Raw genomic sequence first — 18,075 nt, 5'->3', positions numbered from 1 at the left:
CTGATAACAGTGCCTGGGCTGTGTGCACTTCTCCCTGTCCCTGCGCTTGGCAGACGCTCCCTCACTCAGCAGAGCTGGAGAATGCAGAGTTGAAACAGCACAGACCAGGGAAGGGAGATCTGCCATCTGCTCAGTGTATAAATGAAAGCAACATGTGGTAAGAAGACCCCTTTGTGCTGCAGGAGATTAACCCTTTAGGGGGGAGGCCTCTGGTTACTGACACTTTTGGGGGGTTATTGTTACTGGCTAGTGAGGGCAGGCGGAATAGCCTCAGGGTGAGGGCAGTGGCGGCCATCTTAACTGAATATTGAAATTGCAGTTTTATGCAGACTGGTTGCGAAGGGCTGAATCTTATTAAATATGGGGTAAGTCAGTCTAATAGTAACTGATTCTGGAATATCATGTTATTAGTAACTACATATATGAAAATTGAAATTAGGGTCTAAGTGTGACAGTTATCCTTTAAGCGAACTGTGAGGAATAATGCCCTTGGAGGTTTTACTGAACAGTCGTTTTATTGTAAGGTTTGATAAATGGCTGTTTATAGTCTTTGCTCCTGATCTCTAGCTTATATACCATTAAGAAAATGGATATCCAAAAATTTATAATGGTGGGGGAAAAAATGTTTTTGGCAGCCCAGCAACCTTCAGTAGGAAATGGCTCATGACGTTAGGTTTCAGAAACCGATCCTTCGGTGTATTAAATGCCTAAATGTAATAATTCTGCTGGAAATCCACTTCATGTGTGACTTGCGCTGTGGATTCACACACTGGATTTGGTGACATCCACAGCATGCTTGGTTTTTCCATGTAGAAATTGTCCACTTTGTGGATGGCTTTTTCAAAACATACAGAATTTTGCTCCAGTCTTGTCCGGTCCTCCGTGCTGCCTCCCAGTTTTTCCTTGTTCCTGACCTCACAGTGTTGACATGCAGCCAAGCATGGGCATCGTCACATGCTCTGCTGCAGCCAATCACTGGCTTCAGCAGTGACGTGGCCAATAGCCACACATTGACTGCAGCAGTGCATTTGATCATGGTCATGCTGCGCCGGATGTCAACACTGCAGGGACCGGAACATAGGGGACTGGAGCAGTGGGGAGGCAGGTATGTAAACAGGCCTTTAGGTGGATTGCTAACTTTAAAGGTTGCTCAGCAAACTGACTATTGGGATACGGTCACATCTATAGAAAGAAATCTCTTTTTCTTGAGTTCCCATAGTATCTGGCCATGTATTGCACTGCAATGTAACATGATTGGCCTGAGTTCAGTGTGAACTGAGCACACACCAAGTTTGTGTATGAGCGGCTGGCCTGTAAGTGATTCTATTCTACCCGGTGGTTGCATTTTCTGGCTTGCAGTCTTGCTATTCCTTGATGGGTGTGTAGAAGGTCCTGATGGCGTTCCTCCTCCCCACATACCGCAGTGCAGTGGGATGGTGCTGTCCTGATTCCCCTCTCCTCCTCATGACCTTCCCAGCCTCCGACAGCTTGCTATGCTATAAAGCAGCTCATGTGACTGCAGTAATCCGGAGCCAGTAAACAGCTGTGCAGGAACATAGCAAGATGAATCGAGCCCATTGTTCCGCACTGCCGACCTGTCTCTGGCAGGCTTTCCTCAGCCTTTTCATGCAGTAACATAAACTAAGTGCCCTGCCGGATTGTACCTGCTGGTGGGGTCACTGTGCGTAGGGATCATTGGTATCACCATCGTTCCCACCCGTGGCACAGTAAAGACAATACCACACCACCTCCCCACCCAATACCTATAGTGAGCGTGAGTATATAGATGTAGCCATGACAAGGGCAGTGCTGTGCAGTGCACAGATTGAGGTAGCTAAAAGGAATATACTTCATAGGTAGTTTCTAATTGCTTGATTACATGGATGCTTTTATTAAAGTGGACAGGTTGTGCGTCTCTTGCACGTTTCCCCTCTTAGGTTTCAGAAGATGGTAAACTTCAGGTTCCTGTCTCATGGTCACCTCCAGTCAGGCAAATTTGACTAAGGGTACTTTCACACTTGCGTTGTGGAGATCCGGCAGGCAGTTCCGGCGACGGAACTGCCTGCCTGATCCGGAAATCCGTGTGCAAACGGATAGCATTTGTAGACGGATCCGTCTAACAAATGCATTGAAACACCAGATCCGTCTCTCCAGTGTCATCCGGAAAAACGGATCCGGTATTTTTGTAATATTTTTTTTTTTGCATTTTTAACCCCTTAAGGACCGGGCTCATTTTCACCTTAAGGACCAGGCTCATTTTCACCTTAAGGACCAGGCCATTTTTTGCAAATCTGACCAGTGTCACTTTAAGTGCTCATAACTTTAAAACGCTTTGACTTACCCAGGCCGTTCTGAGATTGTTTTTTCGTCACATATTGTACTTCATGACACTGCTAAAATTGGATCAAAAAAGTTAATTTTTTTGCATAAAAAAATACAATTTTTACCGTAAATTTTGAAAAATTAGCAAATTTCAAATTTTCAGTTTCTCTACCTCTGTAATACATAGTAATACCCCCAAAAATTGTGATGACTTTACATTCCCCATATGTCTACTTCATGCTTGAATTGTTTTGGGAATGATATTTTATTTTTTGGGGATGTTACAAGGCTTAGAAGTTTAGAAGCAAATTTTGAAATTTTCAGAAATCTTCAAAATCCCACTTTTTATGGACCAGTTCAGGTTTGAAGTCATATTGTGAGGCTTAGATAATAGAAACCTCCCAAAAATGACCCCATTCTAGAAACTACACCCCTCAAGGTATTCAAAACTGTTTTTTCAAACTTTGTTAACCCTTTAGGTGTTCCACAAGAGTTAATGGCAGATGGAGAAACAATTTTGAAATTTATATTTTTTGGAAAATTTTCCAATATAATCAATTTTTTCCAGGAGTAAAACAAGGGTTAACTGCCAAACAACACTCAAAATGGGTTGCCCTGATTCTGTAGTTTGCAAAAACACCCCATATGTGGTCGTAAACTACTGTTTGGCCGAACGGTAGCACATAGAAGGAGGGGAACACCATATGGGTTTTGGAAGGCAGATTTGGCAGGACTGGTTTTGTTTATACCATGTCCCATTTGAAGCCCCCTGTTGCACCCCTAGAATAGAAATTTCAAAAAAGTGACTCCATCTAAGAAAGTACACCCCTCAAGGTATTCAAAACTGGGTTTACAAACTTTGTTAACCCTTTAGGTGTTCCACAAGAGTTAATGGCAGATGGAGAAACAATTTTGAAATTTCTATTTTTTGGAAAATTTTCCAATATAATCAATTTTTTCCAGGAGTAAAACAAGGGTTAACTGCCAAACAACACTCAAAATGGGTTGCCCTGATTCTGTAGTTTGCAAAAACACCCCATATGTGGTCGTAAACTACTGTTTGGCCGAACGGTAGCACATAGAAGGAGGGGAACACCATATGGGTTTTGGAAGGCAGATTTGGCAGGACTGGTTTTGTTTATACCATGTCCCATTTGAAGCCCCCTGTTGCACCCCTAGAATAGAAATTTCAAAAAAGTGACTCCATCTAAGAAAGTACACCCCTCAAGGTATTCAAAACTGGGTTTACAAACTTTGTTAACCCTTTAGGTGTTCCACAAGAGTTAATGGCAGATGGAGAAACAATTTTGAAATTTCTATTTTTTGGAAAATTTTCCAATATAATCAATTTTTTCCAGGAGTAAAACAAGGGTTAACTGCCAAACAACACTCAAAATGGGTTGCCCTGATTCTGTAGTTTGCAAAAACACCCCATATGTGGTCGTAAACTACTGTTTGGCCGAACGGTAGCACATAGAAGGAGGGGAACACCATATGGGTTTTGGAAGGCAGATGTGGCAGGACTGGTTTTGTTTATACCATGTCCCATTTGAAGCCCCCTGTTGCACCCCTAGAATAGAAATTTCAAAAAAGTGACTCCATCTAAGAAAGTACACCCCTCAAGGTATTCAAAACTGGGTTTACAAACTTTGTTAACCCTTTAGGTGTTCCACAAGAGTTAATGGCAGATGGAGAAACAATTTTGAAATTTCTATTTTTTGGAAAATTTTCCAATATAATCAATTTTTTCCAGGAGTAAAACAAGGGTTAACTGCCAAACAACACTCAAAATGGGTTGCCCTGATTCTGTAGTTTGCAAAAACACCCCATATGTGGTCGTAAACTACTATTTGGCTAAACGGCAGGACATAGAAGAAGGGGAACGTCATTTTTGGAAGGCAGATTTTGCTGGACTGGTTTATTGACACCATGTACCCTCTCAAGCCCCCTGATGCACCCCTAGAGTAGAAACTCCATAAAAGTGACCCCATCTAGGAAACTACGGGATAAGGTGGTTGTTGTTTTGGGACTATTTTTGGGGTAAATTTGATTTTTGGTTGCTCTATATTAGTCTTTTTTGAGGCAATGTAACAAAAAAATGTAATTCTAAAATTGTTTCTACATTCACTATTTGGTTTTGTGGAACACCTAAAGGGTTAACATAGTTTGTAAAGTAACTTTTGAATACCTTGAGGGGTGTAGTTTCTTAGATGGGGTCACTTTTTTGGAGTTTCTAGTCTAGGCTACATCAGGGGGGGCTTCTAATGGGACATGGTGTCAAAAAAAAAACTGTCCATCAAAATCTGCCTTCCAGAAACCATATGGAGTTCCCTTCGTTCTATGCCCTGCCGTGCGGCTATATAGCCATTTACGACCACATATGGGGTGTTTCTGCAAACTACAGAATCGGGGCAATAAATATTTAGTTTTGTTTGGCTGTTAACCCTTGCTTTATTACCGGCAAAATGGATTCAAATTGAAATTTTGCCCAAAAATTGGTGTTTTGGCACAGTTTTTATTTTATATTTTTAACACCGTTCATCCGAGGCGTTTGGTCAAAAGTTATTTTTATAGCGACGACTTTTACGCACGCGACGATGCCCAATATGTATGGCTCTCAGACTTTGGAGACACTAAGCAGGCATCCTAAAACTGCGGCCCTCCAGATATTGTAAAACTACAATTCCCACCATGCCCTGCTGATGGCTGTAGGTTGTCTGGGCATGCTGGGAGTTATAGTTTTACAACATCTGGAGGGCCGCAGTTTGAGGATGCCTGCTCTAAAACTAATATTTTTTGGGGAAAGAAAAATTGTTTCCGTGTCTCCAAAGTCTGAGAGCCATAGTGTTTTATGTTCTCTAGTGGACTGTTGAGGATTATAAAAATTTAGTACTCCATGGAAGTGTGATACTCCCTGAAGCAATTGATAATGCAGAGGCCCGGATGATCGGGGCAAGTGTCACATTGAGTAGTGGTGTCCTTCCGTATCCCCCTCTTGTGACACACTCTGCACTTTTTTTGGGTTCGTCCCTTCTTTCCAGTATGGGGGACCACACCTGGAAAGTGTTGGCCAGGGACGATCCGGGCGCCTCCAATTCCCGAGGTACTCCGGCCTGCTCTTTCCCGGTCCGAAAAGATCAGGTCTTTGAGGACTGCCTCATAGAACTGGAGGAATGTCCCTGTGCTGCCAGCGCTTCGGGATAGTACAAAAGAGTTGTACATGGCAACCTGCACCAAGTAGACCGCAACTTTTTTGTACCATGCCCGGGTTTTGCGCATGGCGTTATATGGCGTGAGGACTTGATCAGAGAGATCAACTCCTCCCATATACCGATTGTAGTCGACGATACAATCGGGCTTGAGGACCGTTGCCGCGGTACCTCGCACAGGGACAGGGGTGGTGCCGTTACCGTGGATTGTGGACAGCATAAGGACATCCCTCTTGTCCTTATACCTGACCAGCAACAGGTTTCCACTGGTAAGGGCACGGGTCTCACCCCTGGGGATAGGTACCTGGAGGGGGTAGGCAGGGAGGCCGCGTTGATTTTTCCGCACGGTCCCACAAGCGAACGTGGATCTGGCGGCAAGGGACCTGAACAAGGGAATGCTGGTATAAAAGTTATCCACGTACAAGTGGTAACCATTATCCAGCAGTGGGTACATAAGGTCCCACACGAGTTTCCCGCTAACACCCAGAGTGGGGGGACATTCTGGGGGTTCAATACGGGAATCTCGCCCCTCGTACACACGAAATTTGTAAGTGTACCCTGAGGCACTCTCACAAATTTTGTATAGCTTCACGCCATACCTCGCCCGCTTTGTGGGAATGTATTGGCGGAAACTGAGTCTCCCCTTGAACGCAACGAGAGACTCATCAACCGCGACCTCCCTTCCAGGTACGTAGGCCTGCTGAAATGTGGCCCCAAAGTGATCGATGACCGGCCGTATCTTATACAGCCGGTCATAGGCAGGATCACTTCGGGGGGGACATGCTGCATTATCGGAATAATGCAGACATTTCCGGATGGCCTCAAACCGGTGACGTATCATGACCATACTGTACAGTGGGGTCTGGTAGAGTATGTCCCCACTCCAGTATTGCCTGACACTGGGTTTTTGGACTAGACCCATATGCAGCACGAGGCCCCAAAATGTCCTCATTTCGGCTGCACTGACCGGCGTCCAGCCACCGGGTCTAGCCAAAACTGAGCCTGGGTTTTGAGCGACGAACTGTTGGGCGTACAGATTCGTCTGCTCCACCATCAAATTCACCAGTGAGTTACTGAAAAAAAAACTAAAATAGTCTATTTCAGTAAACCCCACTGTGGGAATCTGGATTCCAGGATTGCCAGCAAAATCCGGAATCTCAGGCTCAAAGTCCACTGGGGGACACCAGCTAAGTTCATCGGCAGGGGGCTCCGGTGGACTTATTTGGTGGGCCGGGAAACCAGTACGAACCCCAGGGCGGCTCGTACTAGGGTGGGCCACAGGATCCCTAGCATGTGGGGCCCCTGGCTCCGCCTGGCGGCGTCTCCGCCGCCTTGGTGGCTCATCGTCATCAGATGATGATGAGGAGGATGCGGATGACAAAAGGAATGTGGGGTCATCCTCATCCTCACTGGGGCTCTCAGAGTCGGAGGCAATCTGGGCGTATGCCTCCTCGGCCGAGAACATCCGGTGGGCCATGGGTGTGTGTGCGTGTAGGTGTGCGTGTGTGGCAAACTTTATTATATGTGCGTGTGTGTGGGGGCAACGGGTGTTCGCGTACTAAAAAGTCCAGGCAAAAAAATGGGCAAGTGTTAGAAAAAAAAAAAGTTAAAACTTGCTGATCAGCGGTACAACGCTGATCAGCGGTCGGTGGGGTGGTGGGGCGGGCGATGCGCTAACAGTGGACGGACGCTAAAAAGTGCCGGCCAGTCAGCGCACGCAGAAAAAAAAAAGTGGTGGTGAGTGGGGGGTGGGGGGTGCTGGTGGGGGGTAGGTGGGGGGGGGGAGGCAGGTGGGGGGGGGGGGGAAGTGGCTGGTGGGGGGTGGGTGGGGGGGCAAGTGGCAGGAGGGGTCTGGGTTAGGGTTAGATGGAAGTTTGGAAGTTTGGAATAAAAGTACTTTTTTTTTTTTTTTTCTAACTTACTTTTCCCTTCTTTCCCTGCCTAACGGTGCCTCTCCCTCACTGACCCTAACCTACCTGGGTGGCGATGGGTGCAGGAGGGTGATGGATGCCGATTAGGGGGACACAGGAGCTCGTTCTGGACGGTGCTGCACGGTCAGGGTGCTGGACAGGAAGAGGAGGGGAGAGAGGAGCGCAGGAAGTTTGAATCTCGCGCCTCTCTCCCCTGCACCAATCAGCACCCTGGACAGCGGCATTCAGCACCAGGGCCAGCACCGCCTCTCCAAATCCTCGGACTGCGATAGGTGGTGTATAATTACGCCACCGATCGCAGTCTTTTTCCGGTTCATCGGGTCACAGGACACCCGAATGGACCGGAAACGCAGAAAACCGCAGGTCTGAATTGACCTGCGGTTTTCTGCGATCGCCGATACGGGGGGGTCAAATGACCCCCCCCTGCATTGTTACGGGATGCCGGCTGAATGATTTCAGCCGAAATCCCGTTCCGATTAACCCCTGCGGCGCCGGAGTTCCGATTTTAAGTCAGGACGTACCGGTACGTCCTCGGTCCTTAAGGACTCGGGAAATAGGGCGTACCGGTACGTCCTAGGTCCTTAAGGACTCGGGAAATAGGGCGTACCGGTACGTCCTAGGTCCTTAAGGGGTTAAAGGTCTGCGGATCAGTTTTTCCGGATACGGCATTAATGCATTTCAATGGAAAATAATTCCGGATCCGGCATTCCGGCAAGTGTTCCGGAATTTTGGACGGAGAAAATACAGCAGAATGTTGCGGTATTTTCTCCGGCCAATTACTGTACCGTAAGAGTGACTGAACTGAAGACATCCTGATGCATACTGAATGGATTAGTCTCCATTCAGAATGCATTAGGATAAAACTGATCAGTTTTTTTTACGGTATTGAGCTCCTAGGATGGAACTCAATACCGGAAAATAACGCTAGTGTGAAAGTACCCTCAATGTGTTTTGATGGCATAACAGTCATACTCGGTCCCTGGATGTCTTCAGCAGTCTTCCGACTACCATACTGTAAGCTTCCAGACGGACATGGTCACATGCACTGCTGCAGCCAAATACTGGCTTTAGCAGTGATATGTCCCTAGACGCAGGAGTGCACCAGGTGGGGGCAGCCAAAGGGCCATGGGCTTAAGGGAAGGGGTTAGGTTAAGAAATTGGCATTTGGGAGGTAGGGGCGCCATTTTAGTTTTCGCCTCAGGCAGCAGAAAGGCTAGGTGCACCCCTGCCTAGATGGTAACTGACCCAGCAGTGACGTGCTGTTGGGGACATGTGACAGCTGAGGCCAGTTATTGGAGCAAGTGAGTTTTTTTTTTTGCCAACAGATACAACAGGCAGCTATTGTTAGTTAACAATGTCCAAAAAGATTGCACAACCCCTTTAACATCTAGTTTTTATTGGGCTTCATTAGGATGAATTCACACGCAGCAGATTTAATGTGGAAATTCCTGCGACTGTCCCATTCATCTGAATAAGTGTACATGAACATATTTTTTTCCTGTCATTCCTTTTTTTTTTTTTTTTTGCGTCCCGTATGCGGAACCATTTGCTTAAATGGGGCCACAAAAAAACAGAAGTGACTCTGTGCATTCTGTGTCGGCATGACCATTCTGCAAAAAAAAAAATAGAATGTGTTATTGTCCTCATTACCGAGAAGGATAGGACTGTTCTATTAGGGGCTGGACTTTCCGGTCCGCAAAATGCGTAGTGCACACGGATGGTATCTGTGTGTTTTGCGGATCTGCAATTTGTGGACCACAAAACATCCAATAGTCGTGTGCATGAGCCCTAAAGGTTGCAGTAAGCAGCCACATTCGCATAAATGCAACTGACTTTGTCACAGAAATCTCTGCAACGAATGCTGCATGTGAAATCATCCAAAAGGTCCTTTAACAGATTTTGTGCCCAAAAACAAGCGTTAATCGACTATATAGCAAAGTAAGTTGGCGTTCGTTTCGCCCCCTTTACGGTGAACAATCATCAGCAGTGTATGTGCCTGCGCTATCATCACAAATAATAATAAAAAAGTGAGCTGATTCTCCCATTATGTACTATGGACAGGCAGAATATGCATAACCATTACATTTCTAAAGTCCTCAAATACTGGCTATTATTCAGTGAACAGTCAATGGGGGAATTTATCATGAGGGGGATGTTTGAAGTCGGTTTTGCAGGAGTATAAGTTGTACTTTGTCACCATCAAATGTCACATGTTTTCGATAAATTTGTCTCATCCTTAAGCCTAAGGCCAGCTTTATATCTGCGTTGTGAACTTTAGAAGACTGTTCCAGCGGAGGAACACACTGTCGGAATTCACTGTAACATCTGAAAGCCATCATACATGCCGGGTCCCGTTATAGTAAATGGGGATCTGGTGGTGCACGGTTATACAGTGAACTCCGGTAGTGTTTTCCTCTGCCGGATCAGACTGCCAGAGTTCATAACGCAAATATTAACGCAACACTTTTGTCCAGAAAAGCTACTCCAGTTTTCCTACTCTAACTCGTACTGGAATGAGATTTGTGAAATTTTAAAGTCTCAATAATAAATCTGGAAACTCATTAACATAGCTAAACATGCCCATATTTCAAAACTGGAGTGAGTGGTGTAAAAATGCCCAAAAAAAGTAAAAAAAAAAATTTGCGCAAGCAAGTAAAAAAATTTCACAAAGGCCTCATTTTGTGACTTTTTGAGGACGTGTGATAAATCAGGACTATATGTTAAAAAAAAAAAAAAAATGAACTAAAAAGATCCTCATTATCTCAGTGCACTACAAGGTGGGGACATGAGTGGACAACAAGTAGCCAACATTATGTTGTTTAGGCTACATTCACACGACCGTATGAATGAGTCCGCGTGCTGTCCACATCCATTGCTCCGTGCCTCGGCCCCGGAAAAAAAAATAGAACATGTCCTATTCTTGTCTGCAATTGTAGACAAGAATAGGCGTTTTGTATGACAGCCGCGGCAAGTGCGGTCCGCAAATTGCAGAACGCACATGGGCCTGTGTCCGTGTTTTGCGGATCCGCAAAACACCATGTTCATGTGACTGTAGCCTTATTCTCTCAGTTCTGATCAGTTATCTCTGGTGGTAATTAATATTTTCTGCTAGATCAGCACATGTATATATGGAGCACAGATTGCTCCAGCAGTTTATGGCATTTGTGACTTGGTGAGTTGGTTATCTGAGTTGGAGAGACGCGAGCGTCTTTTAATAAAACTGAAAGGGTCTTAATCCACCACTTTGGATTATGAACATGTGCAGACTAGATTAGCCTAATCAAAGCCCCATGCCTGACCAGATGCAGTGTCGGGACAATCACAAACCTGATTAATACTTGTCAAGGGCTTAATCACTCCACTGTCTGCTGAGTTTTAATACCAGGCAATGCTGGTGCCGTCAGCCTGCGGGCTGCCATCACTGCACTGCAGGAATGTAAAGGCTGCAATCTTCCTTTAATAAAACATTCCCTATTAATTAGATTATAAATCTATGTTCAGTATACCATACTTAAGATGGATGCAAACACCATTCATATTTAAAGAGGTTCTCAACCTAACACCTGGATTATGCAGACTGCTACTGCAAGATGTTATCAAGTGACTGCTTTAACTTCATAAATAGTCAATCAGTTGTGCTACAAAAATTCTCCATGTAAGCCCAGGGCTAAAATGTAGTTTTCGTAAAATCTGATTAGAATGTGCATTAGATGTGGGTGGTGTGATGAGACACCTACCAAACTGCATCTCTGCTGACTTGATTTTAATGGATACACTGCCTAATGCCTCGTTTAGACTGCCCAATTGTTGGGTATATTGTCAGGAACGAACATTCCCACGAACGCATGTTCCCGATCATCTAAAGGTGCCACAGATCGGCCAGTGAATGAGTGTTTTCATTCATCAAATGATTTTTGGTGTGGACACATCAATCATCATTTTTGGGCAGCACATCGGGGTGTCTAAGGCTACTTTCACACGAGCGTTCGGGTGTCCGCTCGTGCGCTCCGTTTGAAGGGGCTCACGAGCGGCCCCGAACGCATCCGTCTGGCCCTAATGCATTCTCAGTGGAGGCGGATCCACTGAGAATGCATCCGCCTGCCAGCGCTCAGCCTCCGCTCCGCGAGCGGACACCTGAACGCTGCTTGCAGCGTTCGGGTGTCCGCCTGGCCGTGCGGATCCGTCCAGACTTATAATGGAAGTCAATGGGGACGGATCCGCTTGAAGATGACACCATATGGCTCAATCTTCAAGCGGATCCGTTCCCCATTGACTTTCAATGTAAAGTCTGAACGGATCCACTCAGGCTACTTTCTGACTTAGAAAATTTTCGAAGTAATAATGCAGACGGATCCGTTCTGAACGGATGCAAACGTCTGCATTATCGGAGCGGATCCGTCTGATGAAACATCAGACGGATCCGCTCCGAACGCTCGTGTGAAAGTAGCCTAAACAAGGCAGCTGTATCAGAACAAGCGATAGCAGTAGCCATTGCTCTTCCTCATACTGTACAGGTGATCGCAGCATCGCTTCACCTCCACTAACTAGCATTACCTCCTAACAGTCACATAAAATTTGGAAAAACTCCCCAAAATGTCCCTTTTTTATTGTAGATTTTTAGTATGTGTCTGAAGTAGATCTTGTTGGTGCACAATTGCATTTTGTGTTCTTTTGGTGACATAATTAATTTAGGATTAAGGACCGGTAACATTTTCTCCCTTCTTGTTCCAGCAGGCTTAACTTTTGAATTTGTTTCTTCTAAGTTTTTTTTTTTTTTTTTTTGTGTGTGGTTAGTTGTAGGTTTTGTAAGACCCGTTTTGGGATATATACATTTATAATGTATTAACTATTTTTTATTTATTTTTAAAGGGCAAGATAAAAAAAAAAATGCTATCTTTACATTGTTTTGTGGAATTAATTTACTGCGTTCACTGTGTGGTATAAATAACATAACTTTATTATGTGGTTCACTACAATGATGATGACACATTTCTATATAATTTATTTTTTTCCTTTCCTCCTGCAGGCTGTGAGTTCCCCAGCTGCCCCCTCCTCTTCCAGACTGAAGGGGAGGGGGGCAGCTACTTTAGCTGCTCATATCTATGGATCTAAAGATATGGGTTTTGTATTGTTTGAAGACTGACATTCACTTCATTACATGGGAAGATATCACTGTTAGAAGTCGGGATGCAGTGAATACAGCTGACAGTGAAAGTAAAAACTGTTTTTTACCCTGTTTATTTCAGACTTGATTTCTAACAGTGATATCTCCTGCTTCTGTTGTGCTAATGCTGCCAGCTTTAGAACATAACCAGCCCCATATCTCTAGCTGCTACTAATCAAGAGATATGAGCAGTTAAAGCTGCCCTACTTCCCCTTCTGACCGAGCTGGTCTCGGGCAAAACATTTAGGTGGTTAAAGGGGTTTTCCTAGAGTTCTATACTGATGACCTATCCTCTGGGCTGGTCGTCAGTATGTGATTGGTGGAAGTCCAACTCCCAGGACCCCTGTTGATCAGCTGTTTGAGAAGTCACCTGTGCTCGCAGTAGCAACACGTCCTTCTCTCAGCAAACCAAGCACAGTGCTGTACATTGCATTTGCTTGGTATCGCAGCTCAGCCTTATTTTCTTCATAGAAAGCTTTGACGCTACTGTGAGTGCCAATGTCTTTTCAAACAGCTGATTGGTGAGGGCTCAGGTGTCAGACCCCCACCAATCAGATACTGATGACCTATCCACAGGATAGGTCATCCATATAAAAGTCTCGGAAAACCACTTTAATAAACACAGTAGGACAGACTTACTAATACTGTATAATACTAAACTAAGTGTAAACTTTGACAATCTCAAAAAGGGCATGATTTATCACAGTGGCTGGTGCTGGTTGATAACTTTTGCACTCCATTAGACTGTCTACTCTGCTTAAACCACCTATTAGTAGGCTCACTTTACACCAGAATCCAGTGCCAAAATTTTGGTGCATTTTTTGGTACGTCTTAAAGGGAGTCTGTCACCATCTTTTTACATTATAAATGGCCCCTGGTTTGCTGTATATCACATTGACAGTATCCCAGACATATCTTTTGGTTGGTATATATCGATCCTAGTTTCCCACAAATAAGATCTTTATTCCAATATGCAAATGAGCTGAAGAGTCCAAGGGGCAGTACCCTTGGTCATTGGAGCCCAGCCACTCCCATTAGAATTGAGGCCTGCTTCTCCCATCTTCAACCTCTCTACACTTCCCTCCAGTGCTTGAACTCTCACGCAGGCGATTATCACCCATCTGTGTGTGCTCACTTCGGTGACATTGGTGTTATTAACCCTTCCAGTGCTTGCGCTCCACATCTGATGATGCCACATTTTCACTAGTAAATGTCCCCCGCTGTCTTCAATAAAGATATCAGGCAGCACATTCCTATAAAATTTATCTTTATATTTAGATATACTATATTTGGTACCAAAATGCAGGACCATGCTGTATTGTGATTAAAGGGGTTATCCGACCCCTAAAATGCCTCCCCATATGCCCGGCCCCTGACAGAGGTTATACTTATGTTATACAACCTCTGCACCCACTGCGCTTCTGACACCTGCACGGCCGCCGCTGCATCTCCCCATCGCGTGGATGAAAACATCCGGCTTCGGGACCCTCGACTGGTCCCTTCCTCAGTGGTCAAAAAAGCTAAAACACTGACCACTAAGGAAGGGACCATTCGAGGATCCCGAAACGTGTTTGGTGCAGGAAGACCCCCCAATATTGACTCTGCAGCGAAGGACCTGAAAATTAAAAGTGAAATGCAGCGCTCCGCAACTTTCTCAGCTGAAAGCACGAGAGGACTTTACTTACCAGCGTCTGCGCTGCATGATCTACAATCATTACGGCACTCAGCTCATATCATCATCACCCAGTGCACGCAACCAAACAGACACTATACCTGAAGTAAGATCGCTCTAAGCCGAGCAACACATGGGACGCCATGGCCGGCATGAGATTCAGATCCGTCAGCATCTAATCGTAAGTTAGTGGGTATACACCCATGTGCATAAAAAGGGGAAAACAGACGTTATATGTACATTAATTACTGAAGCCACAGCATCAGCCGTGATAATTCTCAGGTTCCAAATAAGTGAACATTAAGAAGGGATTTCTGGCACAAATCCGCTTCACTGCTAGTACAATATAACTTTATAGCCTATAATATACATCTCATTTTATTACAAAAATGTCACAAGAACGGATATTGTTACATCAATATTGTTGATTGTTATTAAGGGACCAATTGATGAATATATATCTCAATATTTGGGGACTATTCCTATGACTGACTGTTGGATCATCCACATTACACATTGGATTATCCTTATTTGTGGTGCACTACAAGTTCCACATTACTTATATGCACTTTTTGTGATTCCCTCACTAATATTGTTTTTATTTTTAATTTTATTTATTATATTCCAGTCTCTATTTTTAATTGAATACATTTTAATGTGTCTTTATTATAATGTAATCAGCCTTTCTTTGGGCGGACATTATAGAATAAAGTTTATATTTTTACCTATATGTCCCAGTGTGATTCTGGAGAGAGTGACAATCATTTATTTATATTACAGTAGTATTAATTAGTTCCTTGGTGCCAATACTGTGATTATAATCTAAAATGTTATCTGCCTCTAACTGTGTCTGATTGTTACAGCTACAGAGCAAACAGCAGTTATTAAAATGTCAATGTAACAATAAATGTGATTTTTCTTTTGTATTTTTTTTAGCTTGTTTTACTTGTATTTTTCATTCATTTAGGTATGTGTGTGCATCAATGATTAGAACCGTCTTAATCAAAATCCTATTAGGATCGATGGTGTGTAACAATCAGTGTAGGTCATATCCTATACACTAGGATAACCACTTGTGAATGGGTTATAAGCCAGTTTGGCAGTTCTTTTATCTGGCTTAGTGTAAAAAGAACACCTGTCATCAGTAGTGACATCATTGAGACTGACTCCCAGTAGCTGGTATTTCTGAATAAGGCATTTGTAATTGGCAACTCTATTTCTGATAGATATCATATGCATAGCTCTCAGATGAATCCCATATCGATACATGAATCTGAAATACAACCCAGATAGATTTCATGGCCTAGAGAGACATAGAGATCAGAGTATCTATCTATCTGTTGGTCACTACAATGATAATAATGACCAATTTCTATATATTTTTATTATTTTTCCTTTCCACCTGCAGACAGCTCCCCAACTGCCCCCCTCCTCCTCCAGACTGAAGGGAAGGGGGCAGCTACTTTAGCTGCTCATATCTATGGATCTAGAGCAGGCATCCTCAAACTGCGGCCCTCCAGCTGTTGTAAAACTACAACTCCCACAATGCCCTGCTGTAGGCCGATTCCTGTAGGCTGTTCAGGCATGCTGGGAGTTGTAGTTTTGCAACAGCTGGAGGGCCGCAGTTTGAGGATGCCTGATCTAGAGATATGGGCTTTGTATTGTTTGAAAGCTGACATTCCAAGCTTTCAAACAATACCAAAATCACAGCATCTTATCTTCAGTACATGGGAAGATATCACTGTTAGAAATCGGAATGCAGTGAATACAGCTGAAAGTGAAAGTAAAAGCATTCCCCCAACGCCCCCCCCCCCCCCGGTTTATTCCTGACTTGGTTGTTGACAGTGATATCTCCTGCTTCTGTTGTGCTAATGCTGCCAGCTTTCAAACATAACCAGTCCCATGGGTATTGAAATGAACTGAGGAACGAACTGAGTACTTACAGGTTGATTTCCTTTTCATCTTTTTAGTTGAAAATCCGCCACAGCTTCTCCGACTATCTGGTGCACACAGTCACTCTAGACGCTTTCTACTTTTCCTCTTGGTTTGGCAAGTACTATTCACGTGAGCAGTGCTGGCCAATACAAAGGCAGCAGGAAGTGTCTTGGACTATCAAATGCCTAGAGTTAATTAGCGGTATGGCCATCGTGGATGGCAGAAGAGGGGTTTGGGAACTGTCAGATTTGCAGCTGACATATCTGCTTGAACAGGAGGGTCGCATTAGGTTAACTGATAACCTCTTGTATGGGTTAAGCTTAGACATTCTTTCAACCTTGTAACTGGGAACTAACTCTGTATCAATAAATTAATGTTCTTTTCCATTACAGGACTAGTACAGATACCAGTCAGTATGTACCAGACGGTGGTCACGAGCCTCACGCAGGGTAATGGACCAGTGCAAGTTGCCATGGCCCCAGTCACTGCAAGGATATCGGATTCTACTGTCACGGTGGATGGGCAGGCAGTAGAAGTGGTTACTTTAGAACAGTGACGTTCTCGCCAAAGAAGATTTTTGATGTAATTTCCCGTCTCACTCTTGTTCCCAATGTTATGAACAGAGTGGTTTTAGAGACTTCTGCAGAACCTGCCATTGCTTGGACCCCTGCCCCAATTTATTTTTCTCATCCATGGAAAGTGCTTGACCATGTAATAGTCTGTTTTTTTTCCTCGTTTAATTTATTTCAATAAAAGAAGCATCAAGCGTATGTGTATTTAACACCTTCAGGTTACATTGGGCAAGCAGTGCACTGTGGAGGATCGCCTTGATGACTGTTTACCTTGGTTCTTAACTGACTGTTTCCTACCATTGGTATGATGGACTACTTTGGAATCGAAGACTTTACTGGTTTTATTGTGCCCCGTTGTTGGATTATTAATGATGATGATTTCTAAAAAGAGGAATCCCACTGTTCTCCGCTTACTTCTGGTACTTGTAGTTAAAGAATGTGGCGGCACTGGTTTACCTAATCTTGGGATAGAGAGTTCTGCAAAAATTATTCATAATGGTCCCTACAACATTACAACCTTCACAAATCCAGGACTTTCCCAAAGCATCTTAATAATAATGTTTTGACTCTATGGAAGGAGGTTCTGGAACTTGCCTAAGCGTTGTCCTTCATTGGTGCTTGGGATAAGCAGATGCATGTGTATACTCTGGAAAAAAAAAAAAACTCTTTTGGGCAGGAAACAATTAACCCCAAGCATTCTCACCTTTGTGTTTACTCCACTCACACTTTGTAATGTGTCCCCATGTATGTTCTAGCATTTTTGTGATAGTCTATTACTATTAATCCTGTGCCATCGCTGCTGCTCATTTGATACTCATGGTTCCTTTTGTTTTACTTTTAGATGTTTATTTGCCATACATGAATTGACATAGGACATTTATAGTGTATCTACAGGGTTTAACAGTTTAGTTATTTTAAAATGTATCTTATAATGTACAAGTGGAATATTTTTATATAGCTGAAAGCTTAACCTGCCTTAAACAAGACTCTTACACACTCTGGGAGATTTATCAAGATTGGCGTGTGGCACACCGGTCTTTATACTCCCTGTGCTGCTGGAGGATGCACTTAATGTATGACAAGGCGCAGGCTTAGTCATAAATTAGGCGCATCCTACGTCACTTCGTGTGTCTAAACTGAGATCGATGGCAGGTGACATAAAAGAAGATAAATGTGTCATGCCCACTGGCCCTACCCTCCTCCCACCCTCATCACACCCCTGTATGGGAAGGTGGTGAGGGTGGCGTAGAAACGCCATATGCAACTAAAA

At 44.0% G+C, this 18,075-nt stretch overlaps 1 protein-coding gene across 6 annotated transcripts in view; it reads left to right on the top strand.

Annotated features, from left to right (window-relative positions):
- Positions 1-17,456, top strand: part of NRF1 (nuclear respiratory factor 1) — a 79,181-nt gene extending 61,725 nt beyond the window's left edge. For all 6 annotated transcript variants that reach the window (XM_040413446.1, XM_040413443.1, XM_040413442.1 and 3 more), the window contains one exon: positions 16,626-17,456. In XM_040413446.1, the coding sequence (XP_040269380.1) occupies positions 16,626-16,789 (164 nt within the window). In that variant the 3' untranslated portion in view covers positions 16,790-17,456. The remainder of the gene's footprint in view (positions 1-16,625) is intronic.
- The last annotated feature ends 619 nt before the right edge of the window (positions 17,457-18,075 follow it).

This window comes from Bufo bufo, chromosome 1 (assembly GCF_905171765.1).
Source record: "Bufo bufo chromosome 1, aBufBuf1.1, whole genome shotgun sequence".
NCBI classification, from domain to species: domain Eukaryota; kingdom Metazoa; phylum Chordata; class Amphibia; order Anura; family Bufonidae; genus Bufo; species Bufo bufo.
Note: the sequence above shows the minus strand (reverse complement) of the source record. Positions and strands in the feature narration are given on the sequence as shown.